Genomic DNA, 26,092 nt, shown 5'->3' on the forward strand with positions numbered 1-26,092 from the left:
GAAATGGAGAAAAAAACTCAATCATAGCTGGATACTGAATGAACATAACAGACAGAAAACTGCACAACACATAAAAAATATGAATAGCCTGATTAACACAGTGTACTTAATTAACAAAAAGAACAATGAGTCCACTAGCATTTTTGTTGTACTTCTATGAAATACTAACTAATAATGACCATATGCTGGGTCATAAGCAAATCTCAACAAATTTTTAAGGATCAGAACTATATAGAATATGTTCTCTGATCACTGAAGATTTAAACTATAAGTCATATCAAAGATAGAAAATAGCCAAATATTTAGGAATTAAGAAATACATTTTTAAATAACTTACTGGTAAAAGAAAATATCATAATGGTGATTGGAAAATATTTTTATTGAATGAAAATAAAATTATGGCATAAACTTTTAGAATGAAGCTAAGCAAGGAATATTTAAAGCCCTAAATATATACATAAGGCAGAAAAAAAAGCAAAAAAATCAATAATCTAATCTTCCATATAAAGAAAAACCCTGAAAAGGGATAAATTAAAAAGAAAGTAGAAGAAAGGAAATAAAGATATCAGTAGAAATGAATGAAACAAAAAACATATAGTAGAGAAACTCAAAAAGGCAGAAAACTGGTTATTTAAAAAATCTAATAAAACTGAAAAACTTTTAAGCAAGACCAAGCAGAAAAGAGAGATATCACAAATTATCAAATTGAGGAATAGAAAAACAGGACATCATTACAGAACTAACAGTTGTTAAAATGATAAAAGGATTATTATGAAAAAATATATGCCAATATATTTGAGGGTTTAGATTGAAAGAAAATTTTCTTGTAAAATACAATTCACTGTAACAAAGAAACCAAAGAGTACTTAATTATACTAGGATCTTTTTATTCCTTCAAACTGTCATATGAATTAAGAACTATGATTTAATATTTACGTTTTCTTAAAACATATGCTTAATAAAGGTCAAAGAAACAAAGTAAAAAAAGTTATACTTGATGATTTAATAATGGGTTTTTAAATTTTTTAAAATTTAAATTCAATTAGTTAACATACAGTATATTATTAGTTTGAGAGGTAGAGTTCAGTGATTCATCACTTGCCTATAACACCCAGTGTTCATGATATCAGGGGCCCTCCCTAATGCCCATCACCCTACTACCCCTTCCCCCATCCTCCACTCCTCAAGCAATCCTCAGTTTGTTTCCTATGGTTAAAAGTCTTTTGGTTTATCACCCTCTCTGATTATGTCTTTTTTCACTTTTCCCTTCCTTCCTCTATGCTTCTCTGTGTTATTTCTTAAATTCCACATATGAGTTAAATCATATAATAACTGTCATTCTCTGATTGATTTATGTGCAGTTAAGTAAACCGGCATCATTAAAATTTGGTTAACAACACCTATGAAGATCATAAGATGCCAAGACACCTCAGAAAAAGAGTACCTAAGAAAAAATAAAAGAACCTGGAAAACTATGCTGCATCATAGAAAAGATGACATAGTTATATTTTCTCATTTGACATTCACAACTAAAGAATTCTGGAGTACTCACAAAGCTCTAACATTTCTCATACATAAGGGGCTAGCAGGCTCAATTTTCACGTATAATTTTCTTATCTGGGTTGAAATAAACAAAAAATGATAATATATACTCTGATTCGTTAGGAACAATTATGCTTGTTCATTTGTCTAATACAAAGAGCTCTAAATATTCTAACATTTAAAATAGTTTTTATCATTTATATATAAGCTATAAATTCCTGTAATTAAGATGAATAATACATGATGAAATATTCTTTTGTAGATAGGCATGATGAAGGAATAATTTATTAAGCCACAGTTGTGGTTTACTGTGCCTGAACTATTAATGCAAACAGTATTTTTTGCCTAAACACATCTTGTGCTGAACACCTGCTTTCCTGAGAGTTAGAAATTTAGTAACTGCTAGAAAGAGGGTGTATACGTAACCAGACCCCAATAAACACCCTGGGCATTAACTCCCTAATGAACTTGCATGGTAGAGACAACGTTTCACACATGTCACAACTGAATGCTGGAGGAATTAAGCATGTTCTGTATGACTACATCAGGAAAGGACTATTGGCAATTTGCACCTGGTTTATATACATAGCTATAAACTTGTATTAAAATACATAACTTTAACATACATTATGGGTTTCTCTCCAGATGAAGAGAAAGCAAGTAAGAGTGCCAGGGAAGAACTGTAGAAGTATGCCTCTTCCACAGTTTTCATTTTTAATAAAAATCCAATATTCCAAATATGCACAGCAATACTTCCAGAGACACCAACTGAGACTAGGTAACCACAGAACATGACATATATGTGGGCAATGAAAGACACTAGAAAATGAGCATCCCCTACTGTTCCTGCCTTCAGCAAATACGTTCCCTGGCAAAGCTCACAAGCTCAAACACTGGCACTCAATAGTTTCACAGCATGTTAGGAGGGGTACCCTTAAGCTTTCTCTCCTTTAAGCCTTTGTGTGTACAAAGTTTATAAAAACAAGAGAATCGGTAAAGATATGATGATAAGCTGTTAAGGAAAATGATCTATTAAAAAATAAACCAAAGCATTGACAATATAATATGTGTATTACATATATGTGTGTCATGTGTGCGTGAGCTCTGTATTCTTCAATCCTAAAAAGATAAGGATTTGGGCAAATTAAAAATTTGACAGTAAAGAAAGAAATGAGTGGCATTCCCACTTCCTTCCCAGATCCTTGGGTTGCCCTGAGATGTTATATGGTTGGGAACAACAAAAAGAGACAGGACTATGAACTTGCCAGTTAGGGTATGAGGCACAATTTGAACAAACAAAACGGTCCCAAGTCATACTACCTTTCAAAGGATTCATTTCTCTGAAATACCTTGATAAAAGGAATTTCATTCCCTGAAAGATTCTATGCAGGCCCAATTACTGCTTCTCCATATAATTCTTGACATAGTATATTAAAAAGTCAAAGAAAAAGATGGTGAGCCCCAAGAACACATTCTATTATTCCAGGATTTTAAGTGTACAAGTGAAAGGCCTATTGAAATTAGCTACATAAAAATTTTATATCTGCCAAATAAAAAATGTAAGGATAAGAAAAAAAATCAACAAGAAAAACAATAGAAAATACAGCTTTTAAGAAGAAGATATCAAACTTGCTTAAATATATTCAAATCATACAAAGAATAGAAAGGTTAAAGCAGTATCACATTTTCGAAAACTGTCAGTTGACATCTGAAGATTTAAAATGAACCATAGTATGGGGTGCCTGGGTGACTCAGACAGTTAAGCATCTGTCTTCAGCTCGGGTCATGATCTCAGGGTCCTTGGATTGAGCCTCTCACTGGGCTCCCTGTTCAGTGGGGAGTCTGCTTCTCCCTCTCCCTCTGCCTCTCTGTGAAGATTGTACTCATTCTCTCAAATAAATAAATAAAAATCTTTAAAAAATAAAACAAATAATAAAATGAACTAAGGTAGATATTGAGAAAGCAAGAAACAAAATGTTAAAAATTAAAAATGAAAATAATATACCAAACAAAACAATGCTACACTAACCAAGGCAATTTCACCACTGCCATCAGTAACATTAACAGGAAATTACTTGCAACTGTCAATTTTAGCTGTTGCTTAATATAATGGTTATCAAACTATGCTGTGCTGGATACTTCTCCCAGTGCTTTGGAGTTTCCAACAGAAGCTAAATGGGCTGGTTCTGGGAGCCTCCCTTTTCTTAGTCAGAGTTAATTTCTTCCATTTGTTTTGTGCTTTAGGATGCTGCTTAAATTGGTCTGAAATAGGAGTTTTCCATACCTCCCTTACCCAAAATCTTTGAATACCACTATTTCACAATATTATAAAAAAAGAGGTATTTGGATGAAATAAAAACGTGTAATTCTTTGATGAATCAAACAAAGGAAACCATAAGTGGGTATTCTTAATTCCTTCTTTACTGTTTATCTGTACATCTAAATAGACTTTACATGGGTGCCTGGGTGGCTCAGTTGGTTAAGCATCTGCCTTCTTCTCAGGTCATGATCCCAGGGTCCTGGCATTAAGCCTCACATCAGGCTCCCTGTTCAGCAGGGAGTCTGCTCCTCCCTCTCCCTCTGCTCTTCCCCCTGCTGTACTCTCTCTAATAAATAAATAAAATCTTAAAATAAATGAATAGACTTTACTTACTATCAAAAAAGCACAACCAGAAGGATGTCAAAGACTATAAACTACTTAAGGACAGGACTACATTTATCAATATCACAGCACCCTCATTGCAGTCCAGTGATGATATGGATGTTAATTACATGATACATTTGTTCTCCCTACATGGATCACAGGAAAGAAATAATAACAAGCATATATAGCATACCTACTCTTTGCTCGCTTCTCATTGTATGTACCATTTCAATAATAGTAACTTTTTGCTCTCACTGTGGCATATTTGGAAATGTGTCAGCACGTGTGTATGTTCAAGCATTAGTACTAAGAAAGGAATGCTTCTCATTTTGGGGATATAAATTCTTTTCAAATTTCCTAATAACATTGTATTTATGTTTTAAAAACATCAAGAACCTTACTGTGGTCTCATATAATAAAAACATATGAGGTCCATATAATACAAATAACACTATAACAATAATAACAATAAAAGCATCTTTTTACTTTTACAAAAGCAACGATATGCAAAAACAACACAATAACGCTAAGAAAATCTGCAAATGCTATTTCACTTTGTTACTAAAATTTTCTGAAAGTTACAACTTTTTATTGCATTCATATCACCTGAAGCAGAGCTTTCATAGGTGTAAAATTTTACAACTGGTCATATATTTCATTCATTCATTTTTAAAGTGCTTTGCTTTTTAATATAAAGATTCTTGATCCAACATCCAAAATCCAGTATCTCATTATATGAATAAGCCATTTTCATAAAATGAAAACTAAGTTTTAAAAAGTAAAAGAAAAAAATATTCTCAGAGATGAAATTTAGTACTAGAAAATTTGGGCAATTCATACCTCATCAGTGTTGTAGATAATCTGGAGTCCTGAAGAAATCATTTCCACGAGGTAAAGGAGATAGAGTGACACCGTATTTATCTGAAAACAAACAACATTAAAAGGTTAAAGGAAAAAACAAAAAGACCATGTTATGAAATTATATGTAAGAGCTAAAATTACAAGTCATTTTCTCTAATAGTGGCAAATAAAAAATATTGCCTTTCCTATTGTGAAATAAAGGAGCTGACTATTTAGCTCATCATAAAATCCCAGCTTTGAATATAAAACTCTAAAATCCTCAAATTTACTGTGGTGGTTAATACCTGATTAGAAAAATGGCTGCTAATAGAACTGTTTCTGTAACATTTGTTTTCTAAGATTTATTTTCAAATTCTGGGTCTAAAGTAGTCTACTTTGAAGTAGTTTTGCCTCACAGGCAGCTAAGTAATGTCAATTCATTTCAAATGTCTGTAAATGAAAAAGTTATTTGGCAAGTAAGACATTAGGACTTTGCCAGTACACCATAAACAATAGGCAGTGCATCCAGAAAACAGTATTATTCTCAGAGAATGCAGAATTTATGTAAGCAACTGCAGGGACATATTAATTTTAATCAATGATATAGCATATAAAATACATTTAAGAACAAATGAGTTTTATAAGCAAATGAGTCATTTTACCTTTTAGTTCATCTATTAAAGATAGACATTATATGATACAAACGGAAAAAGTGAAGACAATAATGTCTTCTTTAACAAAAAAGTTTCTCACAGAAGCCTGAATGGGATGCCAAGTAAATAAGTAGTGAAAGATAAATACTATAACACAGACAAAACTTCAATATGCTAAATGAAAAAAGACAGTCACAAAAGGCCATATATTGTATGATTCCGTGCCTATAAAATTTACAGAATAGGGATACTCATAAAGATAGGAAGTAGACTCGTGATCGCCTAGGGCAGGAGGCTTTCAAAGGAGATGGGGAGTGACAGCTAATGAGCCCAGATTTCTTTATGGGGTAATGAAAATGTTCTGAAATTAATTGTGATAGTGGTTGCACAACTCTCTAACTGTAATAAAAACTACTGAATTGTATATTTTAAATAGGTGAATTGTAAATTTTGTGAATTGTATCTCAATAAAGTTGCTATATAATAAATAAATACACAGGAAGCAGTACAAAATTTTTCATTTACCTAGGAAAATGATAACTTGAGTTAAAATCAACTAGAAAGCACAATGTAATTTTGTCCTGATATGATTCTAATCCAGAAGATCATTACTCTCTAACAGCCTTGGTGGCTCATGTCTTCCCTGATTCTCTTCCAATCCTTACTAAGTAACTGACAGAAACTGGGGGCAGAAAATTATTTGTGTCCAACAGGCCCTGGACAAAGCGGCCCTGTGCTACCAGGTGTGTTGGGTATTTTGCCTAATCATCTTTGCCTTAGACATCTTTGCCACAAGCACTTAACCACAAATATTTCCAGTGGGTACATTTTTTCCACATCACCAATTGACCATAAGGCAATTTTGCTGTAATAGAAAACAAAAACAAAAACAAAAACAAAAACCTGGTAGACAGTCTGATTTGACGGTTTGGTTTCATTTCTCCATTTCTCTCACTTTTATATTATATAAATCTTATATTTTTATAAGTATCTTTTTATAATTCATACTTTCTATATTAAATCTTAGTCCTCATAATGGTCTATACAATGATGCAGATGTTTGAAACCACATTTACCGCAGAACTATGGAGTGTCTATGAACAGAGATGTGACAATATGCCAAGAACAAACAAATAAACAAACAGTGTAGACGGCATTCACAAGGCAGTGCAAAGCTCAGTTACAAATATGCATCCTAGTATTTAGAAAGTAATACCCCTCTTAATGAAGGAAGATCTGGTGAAAAAAGGAAAAGTGTAATGCAAATGAGGAGACAAAACAACAAGCAAAAAAGAAAAATGCATTACTCTGAACCAAAGACCTTGAAAACAAATGCTTAGGTAAAATCCAAAACATAAAATCAATTATTTGCACAATACTGTCATGAATTTACACACATTTTAAATATATTTAGTGTTCTGTATTTCACAATAAACTCTTTAATTTTGTCATTCATTTTTCATGCTATATAATATCCCTTTTAATGTCCTTTTATTTTTTGTAATTTTATATTTCAAAGTAAAATTGCCTTAGAGCCAATTAGTTATGCGGTGAAAATACATGCAGTGAAAATGCCTGCAACAAAAGTGTATACTACAAAACTACCTAACACCGCCACCAGGGCCTGGCAGTGCTGATGCCTCTCTCAGGAAGCAGAGCTGTCTTGGACGCCTCCTGACTCTTCAGCAAAGTCCAGGGGGTGTCAGCGTGCTGTCAAGGTACAAGTGAGCCAGACCCAAAGATATAAATTCTGATTTCAGGTTTTTTTAGACTGACATACTTTTTTTTTAGACTGACATACTACTTTTAAGTGACCCTTCTCAGAACATGGTAGAGAAGAGCTTCAAACCACTGCCAGGCTCACCCAAATATTTTCTTACAGCATTGACATTGGCCTGTCAGAAATTATTTCAAAGAAATGTCACTGCTATGGTCGGGCATTTATAGCTACACCTCCAAAAGCCCTCTGCTTTGACTTGCAGGATGCTTCTATGAGAAAAGTACAATAAATAGCAAATGGTACAGAAACAGCCAAACAACAGGTTGACCAGCATTTATTTAAAATCTACTATGAGGCAGGCACTAAGCTTAAGTTCCAGGAAACAAAAATAAATGAGCCACTATCTTCTGAAAACCCTATTTCAGACAGTAAACATATTTGTCAAAGCAAAAGATATATAAAACCTAATTATGTCACAATTATAAGGAGAAGGTTGAGCAACTACATATTCATATAATACTAATTCTCCAAGGAACTGGTTACAAATAAGTGTGAGAGTTTCCGCAGCATAGAAATGGGGACACTGTACTTTCTATGACTGGAGGAGATATTTCAGATCTCTAGAGAGAAGGGGACTATAAAAAGGACATACTCTTATTTTAGTGAAGAATATATGAATAATAAGTATTCTGTCCTAAAGACAGCAGAATCAAATGATGAGCAGGAAAAAAACTCATTTAATAGCATATATAATATTTATATTCTAAAAACAAAGCAATAGGATGTACAGCTAAAAGTAATAAACAGATGTAAGAGAAAAAGAAGTGAAAACAAAACATAAAATCCTACAATGCATTCTTAGCCTAGGTATAAAATTTAATATAATATGGGAGACAAAATTTATAGACTCCAGAAATGCCTTTTGGAATACATTTTAATGGTAGGCTGATAGCTTTGTTGAAGGTTGATATACCAAAACTGAACTGTCACATAACAAAAATTTCTGACTTGCTGCTGTATCACTGTCAACTGTCTTTCATTCTGTAGTTCCTAAATGGTGAAATTCTTCTAAATTTGAGAGTAAGTACAAGGTTCATTGAGATAGGAATAATATTATAAGTTATCCAGTTGCTCTTCACTCCTTGCAGATCAAGACCTCAGTCTGAGTTGATGCTCAATCACAATTACTAACCAAGCCCTGGTGTCTACCATTTCACTTCCTCATTTTAGGGTTGGTTTTCTACTTCTGTTTTGAATAATTTGTGAAATCTGCTTTCTAAAACTTGCAAATACCCCCAAACCTTCTATGATATAGAGTATGCACAGAGAAGAAGAAAACTTATAGACTTCTCCTTTTACCTGAAGATGACCATATTCCTCATAGGAGAGGACCTCATCTCCTGTGTGCACATTGAAAACAGAGTGAAGACAGGTTGCTGGGCGTGGGTCCTGCTTAAACTGCTGGACCTAGAATCAAATACAAAATTCAAATAGTGCTACTAACTCACATTATCATCCAACTTTAGAGATTATAAATTATTTTTCATGAAACCTTTTAAAAAAGAAAACTATAGCCTAAAGGCAGAATACAGAGCAAAGCAGATATATTACTTTTTCTAAAGAAACAACACACCAACAAAACTCATATAACTACTAACTTAACAGTTAACATGATTATTGAATAGCTGATATTTCAAAAATAGCAAATCAAGTGTAATAGGGAGCTTGTGAATATGGTAGCAACAGCTTTTACAATGGTTTTATATTCATTTTATTTTAGAGTCAAATAATAGTTTACTCTGTGGGACAGGATTTCAGGGATTACATCCCACTGTACTGCCACTTGGAAATGCTTCCATGAATTTAGACCTCATTCTAATTCTAATTCTAAGGAAGTGTTCAAAACTTCAAATGCTGTTTCTTTCTCTAAAGATTACAAATTGTAACCTACGTTCCTATCAACAGGTTTTCATTTCCTTTGCCACATATACTCTCCTTACTAAGTCATCAATTCTAAGAGAACATAACACACTTGTACTTATTAACTGCATATCAAGTTTAACCATTTTAGAATACTAAGTAAATACTAAGTGATCTAACAAACTCCAAGGACAAAAAAAGAAATCCATCTACTTTTTAAGGGCCTGTTCAATTCAATTTGATGACTATTTACTGATACCAATCATATATCAAGTACTATGCTAGCCCCTAGAAGTACAAGATGAATAAAAACAGACAATGAATAGAACAACACCCAGCTATATGTAAATGAAATAATTTTTTTCTTCCCTTTAAAACATATAAGTGATGATAGTATCTACAATGTTATGACTTTGCATTGTTTTACTTAGCTAATGAAGTACATAGAAGCATGTTCTTTACTTCACCTTCACATTTTCTCTCATCCTTAAAATTCTACCTACAAAAAAATTCTTCTTTTATAAAGTCCCTTCTGAAATGTTCCTTAAATTCCTTCCTCTGGACTCCACACAAGGTACTTATCCTTCAGTAACTTCTTCTCTCTTCTTTTTATTAGTTGTCTCTGTCTCTATCTTATAGGCCTCTAGAAGTTACACTATCCAATATGGCAGCCACTAGCAACAAACAACTAACTAAATTACAACTAAACAAAGTTCAGAAATTCAGTACCTCAGTCACACTGACTGTATCAAACACTCAGTAGCCATATGTGACTAGTAGTTTCTGCATTGTTCAACACATTAATGAAGAACATTTCTGTCATCACAGAAAGATCACTGGACAGTGCGCTAGAGGGCTAATACACCTTTGCATCCCCTCCCCACCCCCAAGAGCCTGCAAATACCCCACAGACAAATACACAGCCCTCCCTATCATTCAAGTCAACAAAATGAAAGCTACGCCCTACCAGTAGATACACAGGAATGAAAGGGTAAGGACAAAGGTAGGGATGTGTATCTTCTATGTGTACTATGTACAGTGACCAAGCCATTGAGTATTAACCCAGAGAAGATGAGAAGGCTATTCCTTCTCAGGATCTGAAACTGCAGCCACAATATTAGACTACACAAATAGAAATCAAATGTGGTCGTTTCACACTAGTATCTCAAGGTATTAAACATTATGAGTCTGGGCTCTTAGACAAAAATATGGTTAAGTTAAAATACATTCTGACTACTTGATAGAGATCCAAAAGGATAAGGTCTTATCTGTTTAATAAAGTTATTGCTACAGTTGACAATGCAGTGTTTGTCATTTGTCTTCAAGACACACAAGTACCCAGCATGAGAATTTATATTCAATCACTGTGTCGGGGGGAAAGCAACTATTAAATGATTAAAGATACTCAAACGGAAAATTATGTAACCATGCTTTGAGTCTTGCAGCTGTTATAAGACAAACAACTTAAAATTTCAGAAAAAAATAAGACCCAAACTATATAAGCTTTGAAAATTAATGGGACATAGTGTATATGAATTATAGACAATAATTATCCTTGAAATCAGTCAAAAATAAGGTGATATTAATCATTATTTTATATGTCTGGCATTTGACAAGCAAAAATAAAGAATGATTAAAGGAAAATTTTCTAGGCCAAAAAAAAACTAGAATAATATTTTCGCTGTTTGTATTTTACTTAGATTTTTCCTGAAAACTTAAATCATTGTAAACAAACAGTTTATCATTTAGGAAAAGGTGAGTATTTTGTCATCCATTCTTAATTTATAAAATAACATAGCATTTAAGTGAGAAAAATCATCTCATAAGGGAATGCTGGAATGATACATTTTATAAAATTTTAATGATATTTCATTAAAAATCATTAAATCTGAAGTAGAAACTACTCAATAACATTTTAGACAAATTTTTTATGTAGACAGCTAGGGACAGCAACATTCATAGTCCATTATAAAGGAAATCTGTGCCTTCCAAAATACTAAATGCAAATTGAATTTATTTTGAAAAATTCTGAATGCTTCTCCTTAGGGAGTATTAGAAAATAGAGTAAATGAGAGAATAGGTATATGAACATTTAGAAGTTAAAAAAAGAAAAACACCTAATATGAATAAGTAGGTATTTTAAGACAAGTGGCATGATAGTAATAGAAATCAGATTGCTCTACACTCTGCAAAACAAGGACAACTCTATTCACTCAAATAAATGCAACTCTATTCACTCAAATGCAAATATCTCTTTTATATAGTATTTTCAGAAAATATGTCAAGAAGTATATCATGATTTTACTTCAGAAGACAAGATGAATCTTAGTATCAAATAGCAAATGATTATTACAAATATGCTTCACTTTAGTTTTAAGAAAAAGGCGAAAGATATATATTTCACACTTTAAAATATGGTAACCTTCCCTACTACTACATAATCATGAAAGAAACTGTAAACATCAACAAGGTGAAGGTTTGGTAGGAAGCAGTGAGCTGGCTGTGTGTGGTTAGATATCTAATCTGAGTCACTTCCTCACAGTCATATGTGAATCATGATAATATCCTCCATTCTAACTCTAAAAAGTTAGGGGATCATGAAAGATTACAGGGGTGCCTGGGTAGTTAAGTGTCCGATTTTGATTTCAGCTCACATCATGATCTCAGGCTTGTGAGCTCAAGCTCTGTGTCAGGCTCCAAGCTAGGCAGCCTGCTTAAGATTCTCTCTCCCTCTCCTTGCCTCTACACCATTCCCCACTCACACACATGTGCATGAGCTCTCTCTTAAAAAAAGAAAAAAAAATTACAACTATAAAAACTGCTTTAAAATCTGTAAAACCGACAAACCATAAAAGACTCAATCTCAAGAAACAGACTGAGGGTTGCGGGGGGGAGGGGGGACGGGAGAGGGTGGTGGGGAAATGGACATTGGGGAGGGTATGGGCTATGATGAGTGCTGTGAAATGTGTAAACCTGACGATTCACAGACCTGTACCCCTGGGGATAAAAATACATTATATGTTTATTAAAATAAAAAATTTAAAAAAAATCTGTAAAACCTTATATTTGGTGGTAAGTATAAATACCTAATCCTAATGCGCCCCATACCTTCTCTTAAAACTCACACTTACTTTTTAAGATTTTATTTATTTGTCAGAGAGAAAGAGAACACAAACAGGGAGAGCAGCAGAGGCAGAGGGAGAAGCAGGCTTCCTGCTAAGCAGGGAGCCTGATGTAGGGCTCAATCCCAGGACCCTCAGATCATGACCTGAGCTGAAGGCAGACACTTAACCGACTGCACCACCCAGGCTCCCCCATACTTATTTTAATTGTCTAGCATCATAACTAAATAAAGGAAAGAAATGCAATCCTTTATAATTTAAGAAATTCAAGACATCTTAAGTCCCATTTAAGCTGTATTCAAAAAAAAAACATAATTGTGAAGATTGGTCAGAGAAAGACAAATTTGATCTCATTCATATGTGGAATTGAAGAAAAAAACAGATGAGTGTGTGGGAAGGGGAAAAAGAAAAAAAGGAGAGAGGGAAACAAGCTATAAGTGACTCTTCATGACAAAGAATAAACTGATGATTGATGGGGGAGGTGGATGGGGATGGGCTAGACGGGTGATGGGTATTAAGGATGGCATGTGTTGCGATGAGCACTGCGTATTACATGTAAGTGATGAATCACTCCAGAAACCAATACTGCACTATATGTTAACTAACAAAATTTAAATTAAAAAAAAAAAATTGTGGGGGCGCCTGGGTGGATCAGTGGGTTGGGGCCTCTGCCTTCAGCTCAGGTCATGATCCCAGGGTCCTGGGACCGAGCCTCGCATCAGGCTCTCTGCTCGGCAGGGAGCCTGCTTCCCTTCCTCTCTCTCTGCCTGCCTTTCTGCCTACTTGTGATGTCTGTCTGTCAAATAAATAAAATAAAAATCTTTAAAAAAAAATTGTGAGGACTGGTTAGTAAGGTTGAATGATATTTAGAAAGAGATATTAACAACTTATTTAACTAAGCCACAAGGAACTCTTTATTTCCTCCCTTTTGATAAACAATTCTAATTTTAAGTCTGTCAGTTTGTTTAGTAAATATGAAATTCATGGCTCTCACAATGTTTCCTTAAGAGAAAAGTTAATTCACAGACATTAGGCATTCATGAAATAATAAATGTGAAATAAACAGTAAACTTCTCACAGTAAACTTCCCAGGAGAAAAAAAAAAAACTTTAATCACAATTACTTCAAAATATATAACACACTAGTTTAATTCAAGTACACCAACAGGATATTATTTCAACAAATGAAAAACCTTTATAATAATGATTTATAAAATCAAAGCTCAGCAGACAACTACAGGTTTGTTACGTATCTCTATTACCAGCTGATGAAAAAAATCTACCTTTTCTGCCAAATAACATTTTCTTGTTGTCACATTCTGAGGGCAAAATATAATTTTTTGTTAGCTTTGACTTCAGATACAGATCTTAGGAAGAAAATGTGTGATCACAAAAAATCTAATAATCACAAGATAAAAACATACAAAATTTTAAGTGATCAAAATTGCCTGTGTAATTACTGATGTGCATCTTTGCTCATGAACCATTGAACCTGGAGGTAGTCTTGGGGGCCTAAGATATACTCACTGATATATGGACACTTAATATATTAGGACCTGGGGACAGAGGGATATAGGTGAGTAGGAGAAATATTACATTAGATTTACATAGTACTTTGCAGTTTGTATTATGTATATTATTTTAATAATAACAATAATAATTACTGATTATGTATTCCACAATAACCTGTAAAATTTGCTATTTTCTAAGCCAATCATTTCTGTCCTCTCTACATGTAAATTATGAAGTATTTTTAAGCTGAAGTTCGGGGACGCCTGGGCAGCTCAGCCGGTTAAGTATCTACCTGCCTTTGGCTCAGGTCATGATCCCAAGGTTCTGGGATCAAGGCCCACATCAGGCTCCCTGCTCAGAGGGGACACTGCGTCTCCCTCTGCCTGTCACTCCCCCTGTTTGTGCGCATGCATTCTCTCTCTGACAAATAAATAAATAAAATCTAAAAAACAAATAAAAATAAACTGAAGTTCACTTAAGTCAGGGCAATCACATGTGCAAAAGGAATTTTGATAAGGATTTTCTTAAGCAATATAATATTCGTTAGAATTATGGATATTGTAAGGTTCCTGAGAAACTGAGTCTTTATCAAGCAAACACCAGATGTGAAATACAAACAAATTCAGTCCTAAATAACAATTCTCAATCACCTCTCACTTAATGTGTTTCTTCAATTTCAGTATTTCAAACCCTGGGCTGGGAATGCAGAGGCTGTTTTAACCTATCTAGACAGCCCTAGGATGTGGCTCTACCTTTTGAAAGTACATTCTTCTTCAGAAGATGCTATTGCTATACTGGTTAAATTAATCCTTCAGAATGATGTGAGAATTCCAGTCCACACTACAGTGTTTTACCTTATCGGCCTGACGCATATAGCAGTAGAGAATTCCTCTCATACATTTTATAGCGGAGTGCTCCAGCTCATGGGTCCTTCCCTTGTCATCATCAATGCGCCTGGGTGAGAGAGATAACTCATGAAACAAATTGGAAATGCATTTGAAAAGGAAGCAGAGCTTTCGGTAATTAAGTATTTAACTATCTGACTAATCCTATGTTTTGGCGACATCTACTAATTCTGTAACAGTGAAACTCCATTTTCCCAGCAGATGTAGAAATGCTGCAAAAAAAAAAAAAAAAAAAAAAATCCTAAGATGAAACTTGTGTTGATTTCTCCTTCTTTTAAGGAAGTAAGCCAATTGCTTCAGAAATAGCATACAATATTTCTACATTGACTTGGCTGAAACCTTAAAGGATATGATATATTGGAAAAATCTACCAAGAGATTTTTTGAATTTGCTGTTATAGAGGAGAGGCAATTTTTAGTACCAATCCCTTTAGGTTATGCAATGGCCACTTGGATTCAAGGGAACACAGATTAAGGTGGGTACATGCCTTCTTTGCTTTATCATGTGTTTAATAATGTCAGGGTGGGCATTTTAGTCAAGGATGTCTTCAAATAAACACATATCCAGTATGAAACATGATGTATTTGGGCAGTTTTATACTCTTGGCTCGTAGTTTAAAATCAATCAACCAATGTTTATATTGTTGGCTTTTAAGAAAAAAAAAAAAAAAAACAGCTAAAATCTAACCATAAAGCAAAGTTAAGATGTCCTTCTGTCCTTAAGTTCCTTTTTCACCATGAATCAAAAAGTAATGAGAGCTACCCACTACTGCAAACAAAAGTAACTTATTCATTGGTTCGCTAAATCTTAATGGAAATATCTGGCAATCATCCACACTTGATAAAAAGTGTCACCTGTCTCCTTAAAAAGTATACCACAATTACCTTCTTTTCCAACTGCACACCTCATATACCAGTACTAGAAGGAATAATGATCATTTTAACATAGCACTGTCAATGTCAGGCAAAAGTAAGTTGTTATTAGAACATCATTCCTCCCTTCATATGCAAGTACTACAGTACAACTACCATGATTTTGCTCTATGCTGTATTTTTCTGTCTAATGTGCTACACAAGTGTTTTAATAGAGACAAATTATGGCACAGGTAACAGTGGACCAGGAATTGATAGATGAAGGAAACAGCACAATTTGGATGGATTGAGCTCAATGAAATCTGTTTCCAATTCCTACTTCATCTAAAAATAAAAACAAATCAAGTTTTTCTAAATTTGTCTTTTAAAGTAATTCTCTGCCCCTAATTTCAACAACCATTTAACCAAAACAAAAATATTCCAGAATAAACCACCCATTATAGAGTTCTTATATTTCAATGAACTTCTATTTCTCTGTTCTTCTGCAAATAAAACAGAAACCAGAAGAATATTTTTCTTCTGACTGAGCAAGTAAATGAATAGTTTCATGTGAGTAAAAACATTTAGGCAACAAGTCTACATATATTACCTTTTCAAAGATTTAAAGTGAATCTGATGACCCAAAATAATTTTTCTACTTTCTACCAGGATCTGGCAATATTCTACTCTCTTTAACAAGCCCTGTGGAGGAGGTGAGATGGGGGATGGAGTGAGCCTGGTGGTGGGTATCATGGAAGGCACGTATTGCATGGAGCACTGGGTGTGGTGCATAAAGAATGAATTTTGGAACACTGAAAAATAAAATAAAATAAAATAAAATTTAAAAACAAAACAAACAAAAAAACCAACAAATGCTGTGGATGTCAATTCAAGTTTTAATGGGCTCTGAAGAATACTTCTAATTTTAAAAAATGAATAAATTAAAGAACTTTAAACTTCATCTGTGAATGTACTGATCATAAGCTATGGGCGAGTGTTGTTCAAATATTTCTACCATATTAAGTCTTGTTATTATACCTAAACTAGAATTCTGTACTTATAAATATAAACCAGTGAAAGAAACCAGATACTTGAATCCTGTCAGTGCATTATTTCCCTACAATCAAGCTTAAAGGAAAATAAAATCAATATTGTTTGGTTGAAACAGTCATGTAACCTGATTGTTTACCAAAACTAGTTAGGACCACCTATTAAACTCAACTCCTTTAACAGCTATAAATCTAACACTAGGAAGAAATGGGCTGATTTCCTACAGGAAGTCTACCTCTCTCTCTCCCTTGGACAGTGCTGCAAATGTTTGCTATTCATTCTCATTCTTCCAATATATATATGCATATATATTTAGAGAGTCTACACATACTCTTTCAAGTCAATACTCTTTTCAAAATATCACTTACTCTTCTCAAATATAAAAAGAAAACTTTATTCCATATTTGAACCCTAATTTAAGTTCATGTTTTTCTCTAGGAATTATATCAGAAACAAAAAAATGAAAAAAACATTATAATACTTTTTAATAAAGCATAAAGTACAGAATCAAAATTCATTTAACAGATTTTGTGTAGTTGAGTAGGTTCAGAAACAGTTTTAAACTGAATCACGTAAACAAAAATAATAAATATATATAATTAAATTAATTATAACTATATAACAAAATATTAAAATGTTTAATTATATTAATTACAATAAATATATAGTTGTATATAATATAATACAGATATAATTTTAAATACTGGTACACTAGGGCCAAACTTGTCTTTAAAATAATTGCCTGAAAAAAATAAATAAAAAAAATAAATAAAATAAAATAAAATAATTGCCTGGGTGGCTCAATCATTAAGTACCTGCCTTCAGTTTGGGTCATGGTCCCGGGGTCCTGCAATCGAGCCCCACATTGGGCTCCCTGCTCAGTGGGAACGCTGCTTTTCCCTCTCCCACTTCCCCTGATTGTATTCCCTCTTTCACTATCTCTCTGTCAAATAAATAATAAAATCTTTTAAAAATATAAATAAACACTGGTACATTGGGAACTGCAACATGACGTAAATATTTTATTAATTTTTAAAAATGTTTTAATTAATTAATTTTGAGAGAGAGAGAGAGAGAGAGAGAGAGAAAGCATGACCAGGAGGGGCAGGGGGAGAGAGAATCCCAAGCAGACTCGACACTGAGTACAGAGCTGGATGTAGGGCTCAATCCCAGGACCCTGAGATCATGACCCAAGCCAAAACCAAGAGTCAAATGTTTAATTATCTGCACTATTCAGGCATTCCTATAAATGACATTTTACAAAGTCAAACATGCTAATCAATTTTTCTTTCCTCAACAAAATTATAATGTGGACCTGTAATATTATATTACATTCAAAATATTATATTATATTCAAAAAATTAAAGTGTATTTTTGCAAAGAAATCATTTCATTGTCTCTAAAAACAAAATAATGACCATATCTGATTAATTAAATAACATCAATTATACTCATACATGCATATAAAATACAAATGTGCATAAAATATTTTTTAAGTACTCACTACAAACAAACACACACACACACACACACACACACAAATCCAAACAGATACGAGGTTTCAAGAGATTGTTAATAAGACTGAAAACCAATGGCAATGAGAAAAATCAAATTACTCACAATTTTTAAAAATTAATAATTTTATATTATGCATTCATTAATAAAAAGAGGTAGATATAAGTTTCTGAAAATAAAATACTGCAGCTTAATTTTTTAAGAATTCTCCCTAATGTAATCTGTATGACTTCACTACCATTAACAAGTAGAATTAGAAACAAAACGTCTATTAATTTTACATGGAAATTCTCTAAACAAATTCTTTCATGATTTAATATTGCAAAGGTAAAAAGGACTTAAATAATTCTGTGATAAGTACTCTTGCATTTCTCCAAAAGGGAAATAATTCCCTTACTGGTAATAAAAAAATAAATGTAATGCTTTACATACATAAGAAGATAAATTATCCAGGGAGTTAGTACATAGAGTATGCCCACAAAGAAAGGACTTGAAATTCTCTATCAAATATTTGAAGCTTTCTGGGAAAAGGCCTATATATTATATTTTTTCAAGCAAAATTCCCCAAAAATTTTATTCAGAAAAATTTCAGGTACATAGAAAAATGAAAAGGATGTTACAATGAATAAACATTTTAATCTTCACCTGGATTCCCCAGTTACTAAAATTAGCTTGCATTCTCTATAATTTTTCTGTACTTTTTGAAAGTAAACTACAAAAATCAGACCCTCAGACACTTCAAAAATTTGTCTTCAAAGACATTTGCCTGTAGAACAATATTATCATTATATCCAAGGAATTTAATATTGCTACTAAATAATCTAATATATACACTATAACAAATCTATCCAATTATACTCAAAATATACCTTCTAGGATTTATATTTTTGGTTTTGGGTTTTTTTTTTTAAGATTTTATTTATTTATTTGACAGACACAGATCACAAGTAGGCAGAGCGGCAGGCCTCGAGAGAGAGGGCGGGAAGCAGGCTCCCCGCTGAGCAGAGAGCCTGATGCGGGGCTCGATCTCAGGACCCTGAGATCATGACCTGAGCCAAAGGCAGAGGCTTTAACCCACTGAGCCACCCAGGCGCCCAGAGGATTTATTTTTAATGCATGATCCAATCAAGGATTGGATTTGAGTTTCATGTTTATTTTTTGTTGACTAATATAACATTTTATTTCTTTTTTCATTTTTTAAATGAAGTATAATTAACATACAGTGTCACACTAGTTTTAGGTACACAGTATAATGATTTAACAACAAATGTTACTCAGTGCTCATCAACATAAGTGTACTCTTGATCTCCTTTATCTATTCCACCCATCTGGCAACCACCAATTTGTTATCTGCATTTTAAAGTGTGGTTTTTTGTTTTGTTTTGTTCTGGGTTTTTTGGTTTTTTTTTTTTTTTTTTGGCTTGCCTCCTTTTTTCTTTGTCCATTTGTTTTGTTTCTTAATTCCACATAAGTAAATCATATGGAACTTATCTTTCTCTAATTTATTTTACTTTGCATTATACCCTTTATATCCCTCCATGTTGTTGTAAATAGCAAAATTTCATTCTTTTGTGGGCCTAGGTAATATTCCAGTGTGAGTGTCTGTGTGTGTGTGTGTGTGTGTCACACACATAATACATCTTCTTTATCCATTCATCAATGAATGGACACTTGGGACTTTCCTAGGCATGGAAACAATGATATTGTATCTATGACATTGCCAATGTTACAATAAACATTGGGGTACATATCTTGTTGAACTAGTGATGTCATTTTCTTTGTCTAAATACCAAGTAGAGGAATTGCTGAATGATAAGGTAATTCTATTTAACATTTTTGAGGAACTTCCATGTTTTCCACAGAGGCTACACCAATTTGCATTCCCACCAACAGCACAACAAGGGATCTTTTTTATGTACATCCTCCAACACTTATAATTTCTTGTTTTTTATATTAGATTTTGAGAGGTGTAAAGTGATATCTCATTGTGGTTTTAATTTGCATTTCCCTGATGATTAGTGATGATGCCCTTCTTTTCATATGCCAATTAGCCATGGGTATGTCTTCACTGGACATACTGATCATCCGCCCACTTTTTAATTGAACTATTTGGGTTTTTTTGTGTTGAGTGGTTTAAGTTCTTTGTATATTTTGGATATTAACCCCTTCTCAAATACATCACTTGCAAAGATGTTGTCCCACTCACTAGGTTGCCTTTTTCATTGCTGCTGGTTTCCTTTGCTGTGCAAAATCTTTTTATTTTGGTATAGTACCAATAGTTTAATTTTGCTTTTGGTTCTCCTGAGGAGACATAACTAGAAAAATGTTGCTACGGTCTTTTTTTAAAAACTTGTTGCCTATGTTTTCTTCTAGAAATTTTATGGTTTCAGGTCTCACACTTAGGTCTTTAATCCATTTCCAGTTTATTTTTCTGTATGGTGTAAGAAACTGGTACAGTTTTCATTCTTTTGCATGTAGCTGTCCAGTTTTCCCAGCACCATTTACTGAAAAGACTGTCTTTTCCCAACTGTACACTATTGTCTCCTTTGTTGCAGATTAATTGACCATACAAATGTGGGTTTATTTCTGGTCTTTCAATTCTGTTCCACTGATCTATGTGACTACTGTTGTGACAGTACCATACTGTTTTGATTATTCAGCTTTGTTCTCTATCTTCAACTCTGCTATAGTGATACTCTCAACTTGTTCTTCCTTCCCGAGATTGCTTGAATATTTGGGGTCTTTTGTGACTCCATACAAATTTTAGGATTATTTGTTCTAGTTCTGTGATAAATGTGGTTGGTACTCTAATAGTAACTGCATCAAATCTGTAGATCCTCTGGGTAGTATGAACATTTTAACAATATCAGTTCCCCTAATCCATGAGCATGGAATATTTTTCTATTTGTGTCATCTTCACTTATGTTCAGAAGTTATAGTGTTTGGAGTGTAGGTCATTCATCTCCTTGGTTAGGTTTACTACTAGGAATCTTATTCTTCCTTGTGCAAATGTAATTGGGACAGTTCCTTAATTTCTCATGTGGTACTTCATTATTAGAGTATAGAAAGCCAATAGGTTTTTATATATTAATTGTGTATTCTCGGACTTTACTGAATTCATTTATCAGTTCTAGGGGTTACCTGGTAAAGCTTTAATAGTTTCTGTTTCCTATATATAGCTTCTCATCTACAAATAAAGTATTACTTCTTTTTTTCCAATTGGATACTTTTCATTCTTTTTCTTGACTAATTGCTGTGGCTAGGACTTCCAGTACTATATTGATTAAAGTGGTGAGAGTGGACATACATGTCTTGTTCATGATCTGAGAGAAAAAGCTCTGTTTTTCACCACTGAGTATAATGTTAACTGCAGATTTTTCATATATGGCCTTTATTATACTGAAGTATGTCCCCTCTAAAACTACTTTGTTGAGAGCTTTTATCATGAATGGATAATGTACTTCATCAAATGCTTTTTCCACATCTATTGAGATGATCATGTTGTTTTTATCCATTCTCTTGTTGATTATATCCCATTAATTGATTTGCAAATATTGAACCACCCTTGCATCCCTGAAAAAAATCCCACTTGATCATCATTAATTTATTTTAATGTATAGTTGGATTCAGTTTACTAGTATTTTCTTAAGAATCCCTGCATCTGTGCTCATTAGAGATACTGACCTGTAGTTTTATTCTAGTGTTTTATATGGCTTGATATTAGGGTACTGCTGACCTCATAGAATGAATTTGGAAGTTTTCCTTCATTTTCTATTTTTGGAATAGTTGAGAAGAATAAGTATTAACTCTTCTTTAAATGTCTGGTAGAATTCATCCTTGGAAGCTATCTGGTCCTGGACTTTTATTGTTGGGAGTTTTTTTGTTTTGTTTTGTTTTGTTTTTTAATTGCTGAGTCAATTTCATTGCTAGTAATTGGTCTGTTCAAATTTTCTACTTCTTCCTGCTTCAGTTTTGTTAGGTTTTATGTTTTTAAGAATTTTCCATTTCTTCCAGGTTGTCCAATTTGTTGGCATATAGTTTTTCATAATATTCTCTTATAATCCACTGTATTTCTGTGGTATTGGTTGTTACTTCTACTTCATTTTTTATTGAGTCCTCTCCTTCTTATCATTTATTTATTTATTTATTTTTAAAAGTCTGGCTAAAGGCTTACCTACTTCATTGAGATTTATAAAGAATTACCTTTTGGTTTCATTAATCTACTGTTTTTTTAGTCTCTATTTCATTTATTTCTAGTCTAATCTTTACTATTTCTTCTACTGGCTTTGTTCTTCATTTTCTAGCTCCTTTAGTTGTTAAGATCAGGTTGTTTATTGGAAATTTTTCTTGAGGTTTTGCCCCTCTTAGAACAGGTTTTGCTGTATCCCCCAAATTTTGGACTACTGTGTTTTCTTTTTTTTTGTTAAGATTTATTTATTTGAGAGAGAGACATCATGAACAGGAGGGCAGAGGAAGGAGAGAGAATCTCAAATTCCACACAGACTACAGAGCACTTGACCTCACAACCCTGAGATCATGACCTAAGTCAAAACCAAGAGTCAGATGCTTAACTGATTGACCCACCCAGACACCCTGTATTTTCATTTTCATTTGCTTACATGTAGTTTTTTATTTCATTTGACGGATGAGCCATTCATTGTTTAGTAGAATGTTATTTTGTCTTCATGTATTTGTGTCACCTCATGTTTTCATTTTCATTTGTTGCATGTAGTTTTTGATTTTATTTGTCAGATGACCCATTCATTGTTTAGTAGACTGTTACTTCATCTTCATGTATTTGTGTCCCTTACAGATTTTGTTTTTGTGATTACTTCCTGGTTTCATACTGTTTTGGTCATAAGAGATGCATAATATTATTTTAGTCTTTTTGAATTTATTGAGATTTCTTTGGTGATCTAACATGTGATATCTCCTGGAGACTATGCCATGCGCATCGGAAAAGAATGTGTATTCCACTTAATTTGGATGGAATGTTCTGAATATGTTAAGCCCATCTGATCCAATGTGTAATCCGAGGACACTCTTTCCTTGCTGATTTTCGGTCCAAATGATCTATATTGATGTAACTGGGGTATTAATGTCACCCACTATTATTGTATTCCTGTCAGTTTACCCATTTGTCTACATTATAGTTTATGTATTTAGGTGCTCCCATGTTGGGTACATAAATAATTATAATTGTTATACCCCCTTGTTGGATTGTTCCCCTCAACATTATGATCTCTTTGTCCCTTGTTATAGTCTTTGTTTTAAAGTCTATTTTGTCTGATACAAATATTGCTAATCTAGCTTTCTTTTTGCTTGCATTTGCATGATAAATGTTTTTCTATATCTACAAAACCAATTTACATGTGTCTTTAGGTCTGATGTGAGTCTCTTATAGGTAGCATACAGATAATGGTCCTGCTTTCTTATCCATTCAGTCGCACTATGTATTTTGATGGAAGCATTTAGTCCACTTACATTTAAAGTACTTTATGGACAGGTATATATTTATTGCCATTTTGTTACTTATATTATGCTTGTTTTTGTAGCTCTTCTCTGTTCCTTTCTTCTTCTCTTCCTCTTGAGTTTTATGCTTGGATTTCCTCCTCTTTATTTTCTGTGTATCTATTATAAGTTTTTGATTTGTGGTTACCATTAAGTTCACATATAACATCTAATGCATACAACAGTCTATATTAAGTTGATGGTCACTTTCGTTTGAATCCATTTGAAAAGCACTGAATTTTAACTCCCTCCTCCCCATGTTTCATGTATATGATGTCATACATAACATCCTTCTATTTTGTGAATCTCTTGACTCATTTTTATAGATACAATTGACTTTAATGCTCTTTTTCTTTAGCCTCTGTACTGGTTTAATAAGTGATTAATCTAGTTTTCTCATGTTTGCATTTGCCTATGAATTTTTTTCCTTTCATAATTTTCTTACCTTTGAATATGGCCTTTTCTTTCAACTCAAAGAATTCCCTTTAATGAGTTCTAGAAGGCTGGTTTAGTGGGGATAAACTCCTTTAACTTCTTTTCTAGCAAACTCTTTCACTCTCCTCCTATACTGAATTATAACTTTATTAGGTAGCATATTCTTGGTTGCAGGTTTTCCCTTCAAATACTTTGAATATATCATGCCACTCTGCTCTGGCCTACAAAATTTCTGTTGAAAAAATCAGCTGATAGCATTATGAGGTTTCCCTTATTTGTAACTGTTTTATTTTCTCTTACTGCCTTTGAAATTCTTGGTCATTACTTTTTGCCATTTTTATTATGTGGCTTGGTATGGACCTCCTTAGGTTAATTTCATTGGGGGCTCTCTTTGATTTCCAAATCTGCATGTGTTTCCTTCCCTAGATTTGGGAAGTTTTTCATTTTATTTCTTCAAATAAATTTTCTACCCCTTCTATCTTCTCCTCCTAGGGTGACCATTGTTACATGTGATCATATTGCTGAAATCACTTATTACCACTTTTTATTATACTTTTTTTCTTTTTGCTATTCAGCCAAGTTGCTTTCCTTTACCCTGTCTTCCAGGTTGATCATCACATTCCTCTGCCACCTCTATTCTTATATTGATTCCCTTCAGTGTATTTTTTATTTCAATTATTGACTTCTTCATTTCTGACCAGTAAATTTTTACATTTTTTTTGTTGGAGGCCTCATTGAAAGCCTTCATTCTTTTCTCAAGGCCAGTGAGTATCTTTATGACAATTCCTTTGAATTCTTTATCAGACATATTGCTTATTTCCATTTCATTTAGCTCTTTTGTTATGGTTTTGTCCTGTTCTTCCAATTGGGTTATATTTCTCTATCTCATTTTGTCTAACTGTTTGTTTCCATGTATTAGAAAAGTCAGCTACATCTCCTGCTCTTGAAAACAATGGCCTTATGAAGACAAGGTCCTATAGTGCCCTATAACACAATGTTCCCTATTCACCAAAACCAGACACATCATTTAGTGGTGTCTCCCTGTGAGTTGTATGCAACCTACTATTATGGCTGAGCTGTATTTGCCTTCAGTCCTAGCAGCTGCAATGGCCTATTTTGCCTGTTTTGAATACACCAAGTAGGGTTTTGCCTCTGTATTGTTAAGGGGCCAGTTTGCAGTTGCATTGGGGTTGTATTGCAATAGTGTCATCTATCAGACCAGATGCTTGCCCTCAGCCAACCTGCTGGGGCTGGTCACACTGACCTGAGGATGGTCTCCTTATCTTGTCCTGACAGGTTTTTGTTAGTAGTTAGTGCTGACTGTCAAACCAGATGCCTGGTCCCAATCTGTCTGCCAAGGCTGCAGTAACACTGATTGGCAAGGCACTATCTCTGAGCTGCTAGCTATAAAGTTCAGCTGCTGGAACTGTGGACCTACTAGGGTATGTGATTATCTTTTCCCACTCTCCAGGGCAGGAGTCACTGTAAAATGGTAGCGGTCTCTCCCAGGAGTACTTGCAGGGTATGTTGTGGCAGGAGGTACTCTGGAGATATTCCTGCCAAATGGAGCTGGTTGGATGGAACAGATGCCCAGGAGAACACAAGGGCAGGGCACTTGGAGCTAGCAAGATAAGCGGAGAGTATTTTTGCTGGTTCTGCAAGTGTCCCACGTTCTAAGCTATGTAGGGGAAAGGAAATGGCACTTGCCACCTCTTTTGATCTTGGAGAAGTCTCTTAAAGATCCCGGCACCTCCAGCACTTATTCTGATTTTAATAAATAAATCTCCTTTATGGACACCCCAAAACCTTTTTAAACTGTTCCTTCATTGCTGTATCTCAACCATGTTACTTATACTGGCTCTTTAAAGGCAGC

At 33.8% G+C, this 26,092-nt stretch overlaps 1 protein-coding gene across 3 annotated transcripts in view; it reads right to left on the bottom strand.

Moving 5' to 3' along the window:
* PHKB (phosphorylase kinase regulatory subunit beta) overlaps positions 1–26,092 on the bottom strand; it is a 240,072-nt gene that overhangs the window by 162,588 nt on the left and 51,392 nt on the right. For all 3 annotated transcript variants that reach the window (XM_080828157.1, XM_080828156.1, XM_080828158.1), the window contains exons 4-6: positions 14,807–14,906; positions 8,759–8,866; positions 5,027–5,107 (exon numbers count right to left, since the gene is read on the bottom strand). In XM_080828157.1, the coding sequence (XP_080684283.1) occupies positions 5,027–5,107; positions 8,759–8,866; positions 14,807–14,906 (289 nt within the window). The remainder of the gene's footprint in view (positions 1–5,026; positions 5,108–8,758; positions 8,867–14,806; positions 14,907–26,092) is intronic.

This window comes from Martes martes (genome assembly GCF_963455335.1).
Source record: "Martes martes genome assembly, chromosome: 17".
NCBI classification, from domain to species: Eukaryota; Metazoa; Chordata; class Mammalia; order Carnivora; family Mustelidae; genus Martes; species Martes martes.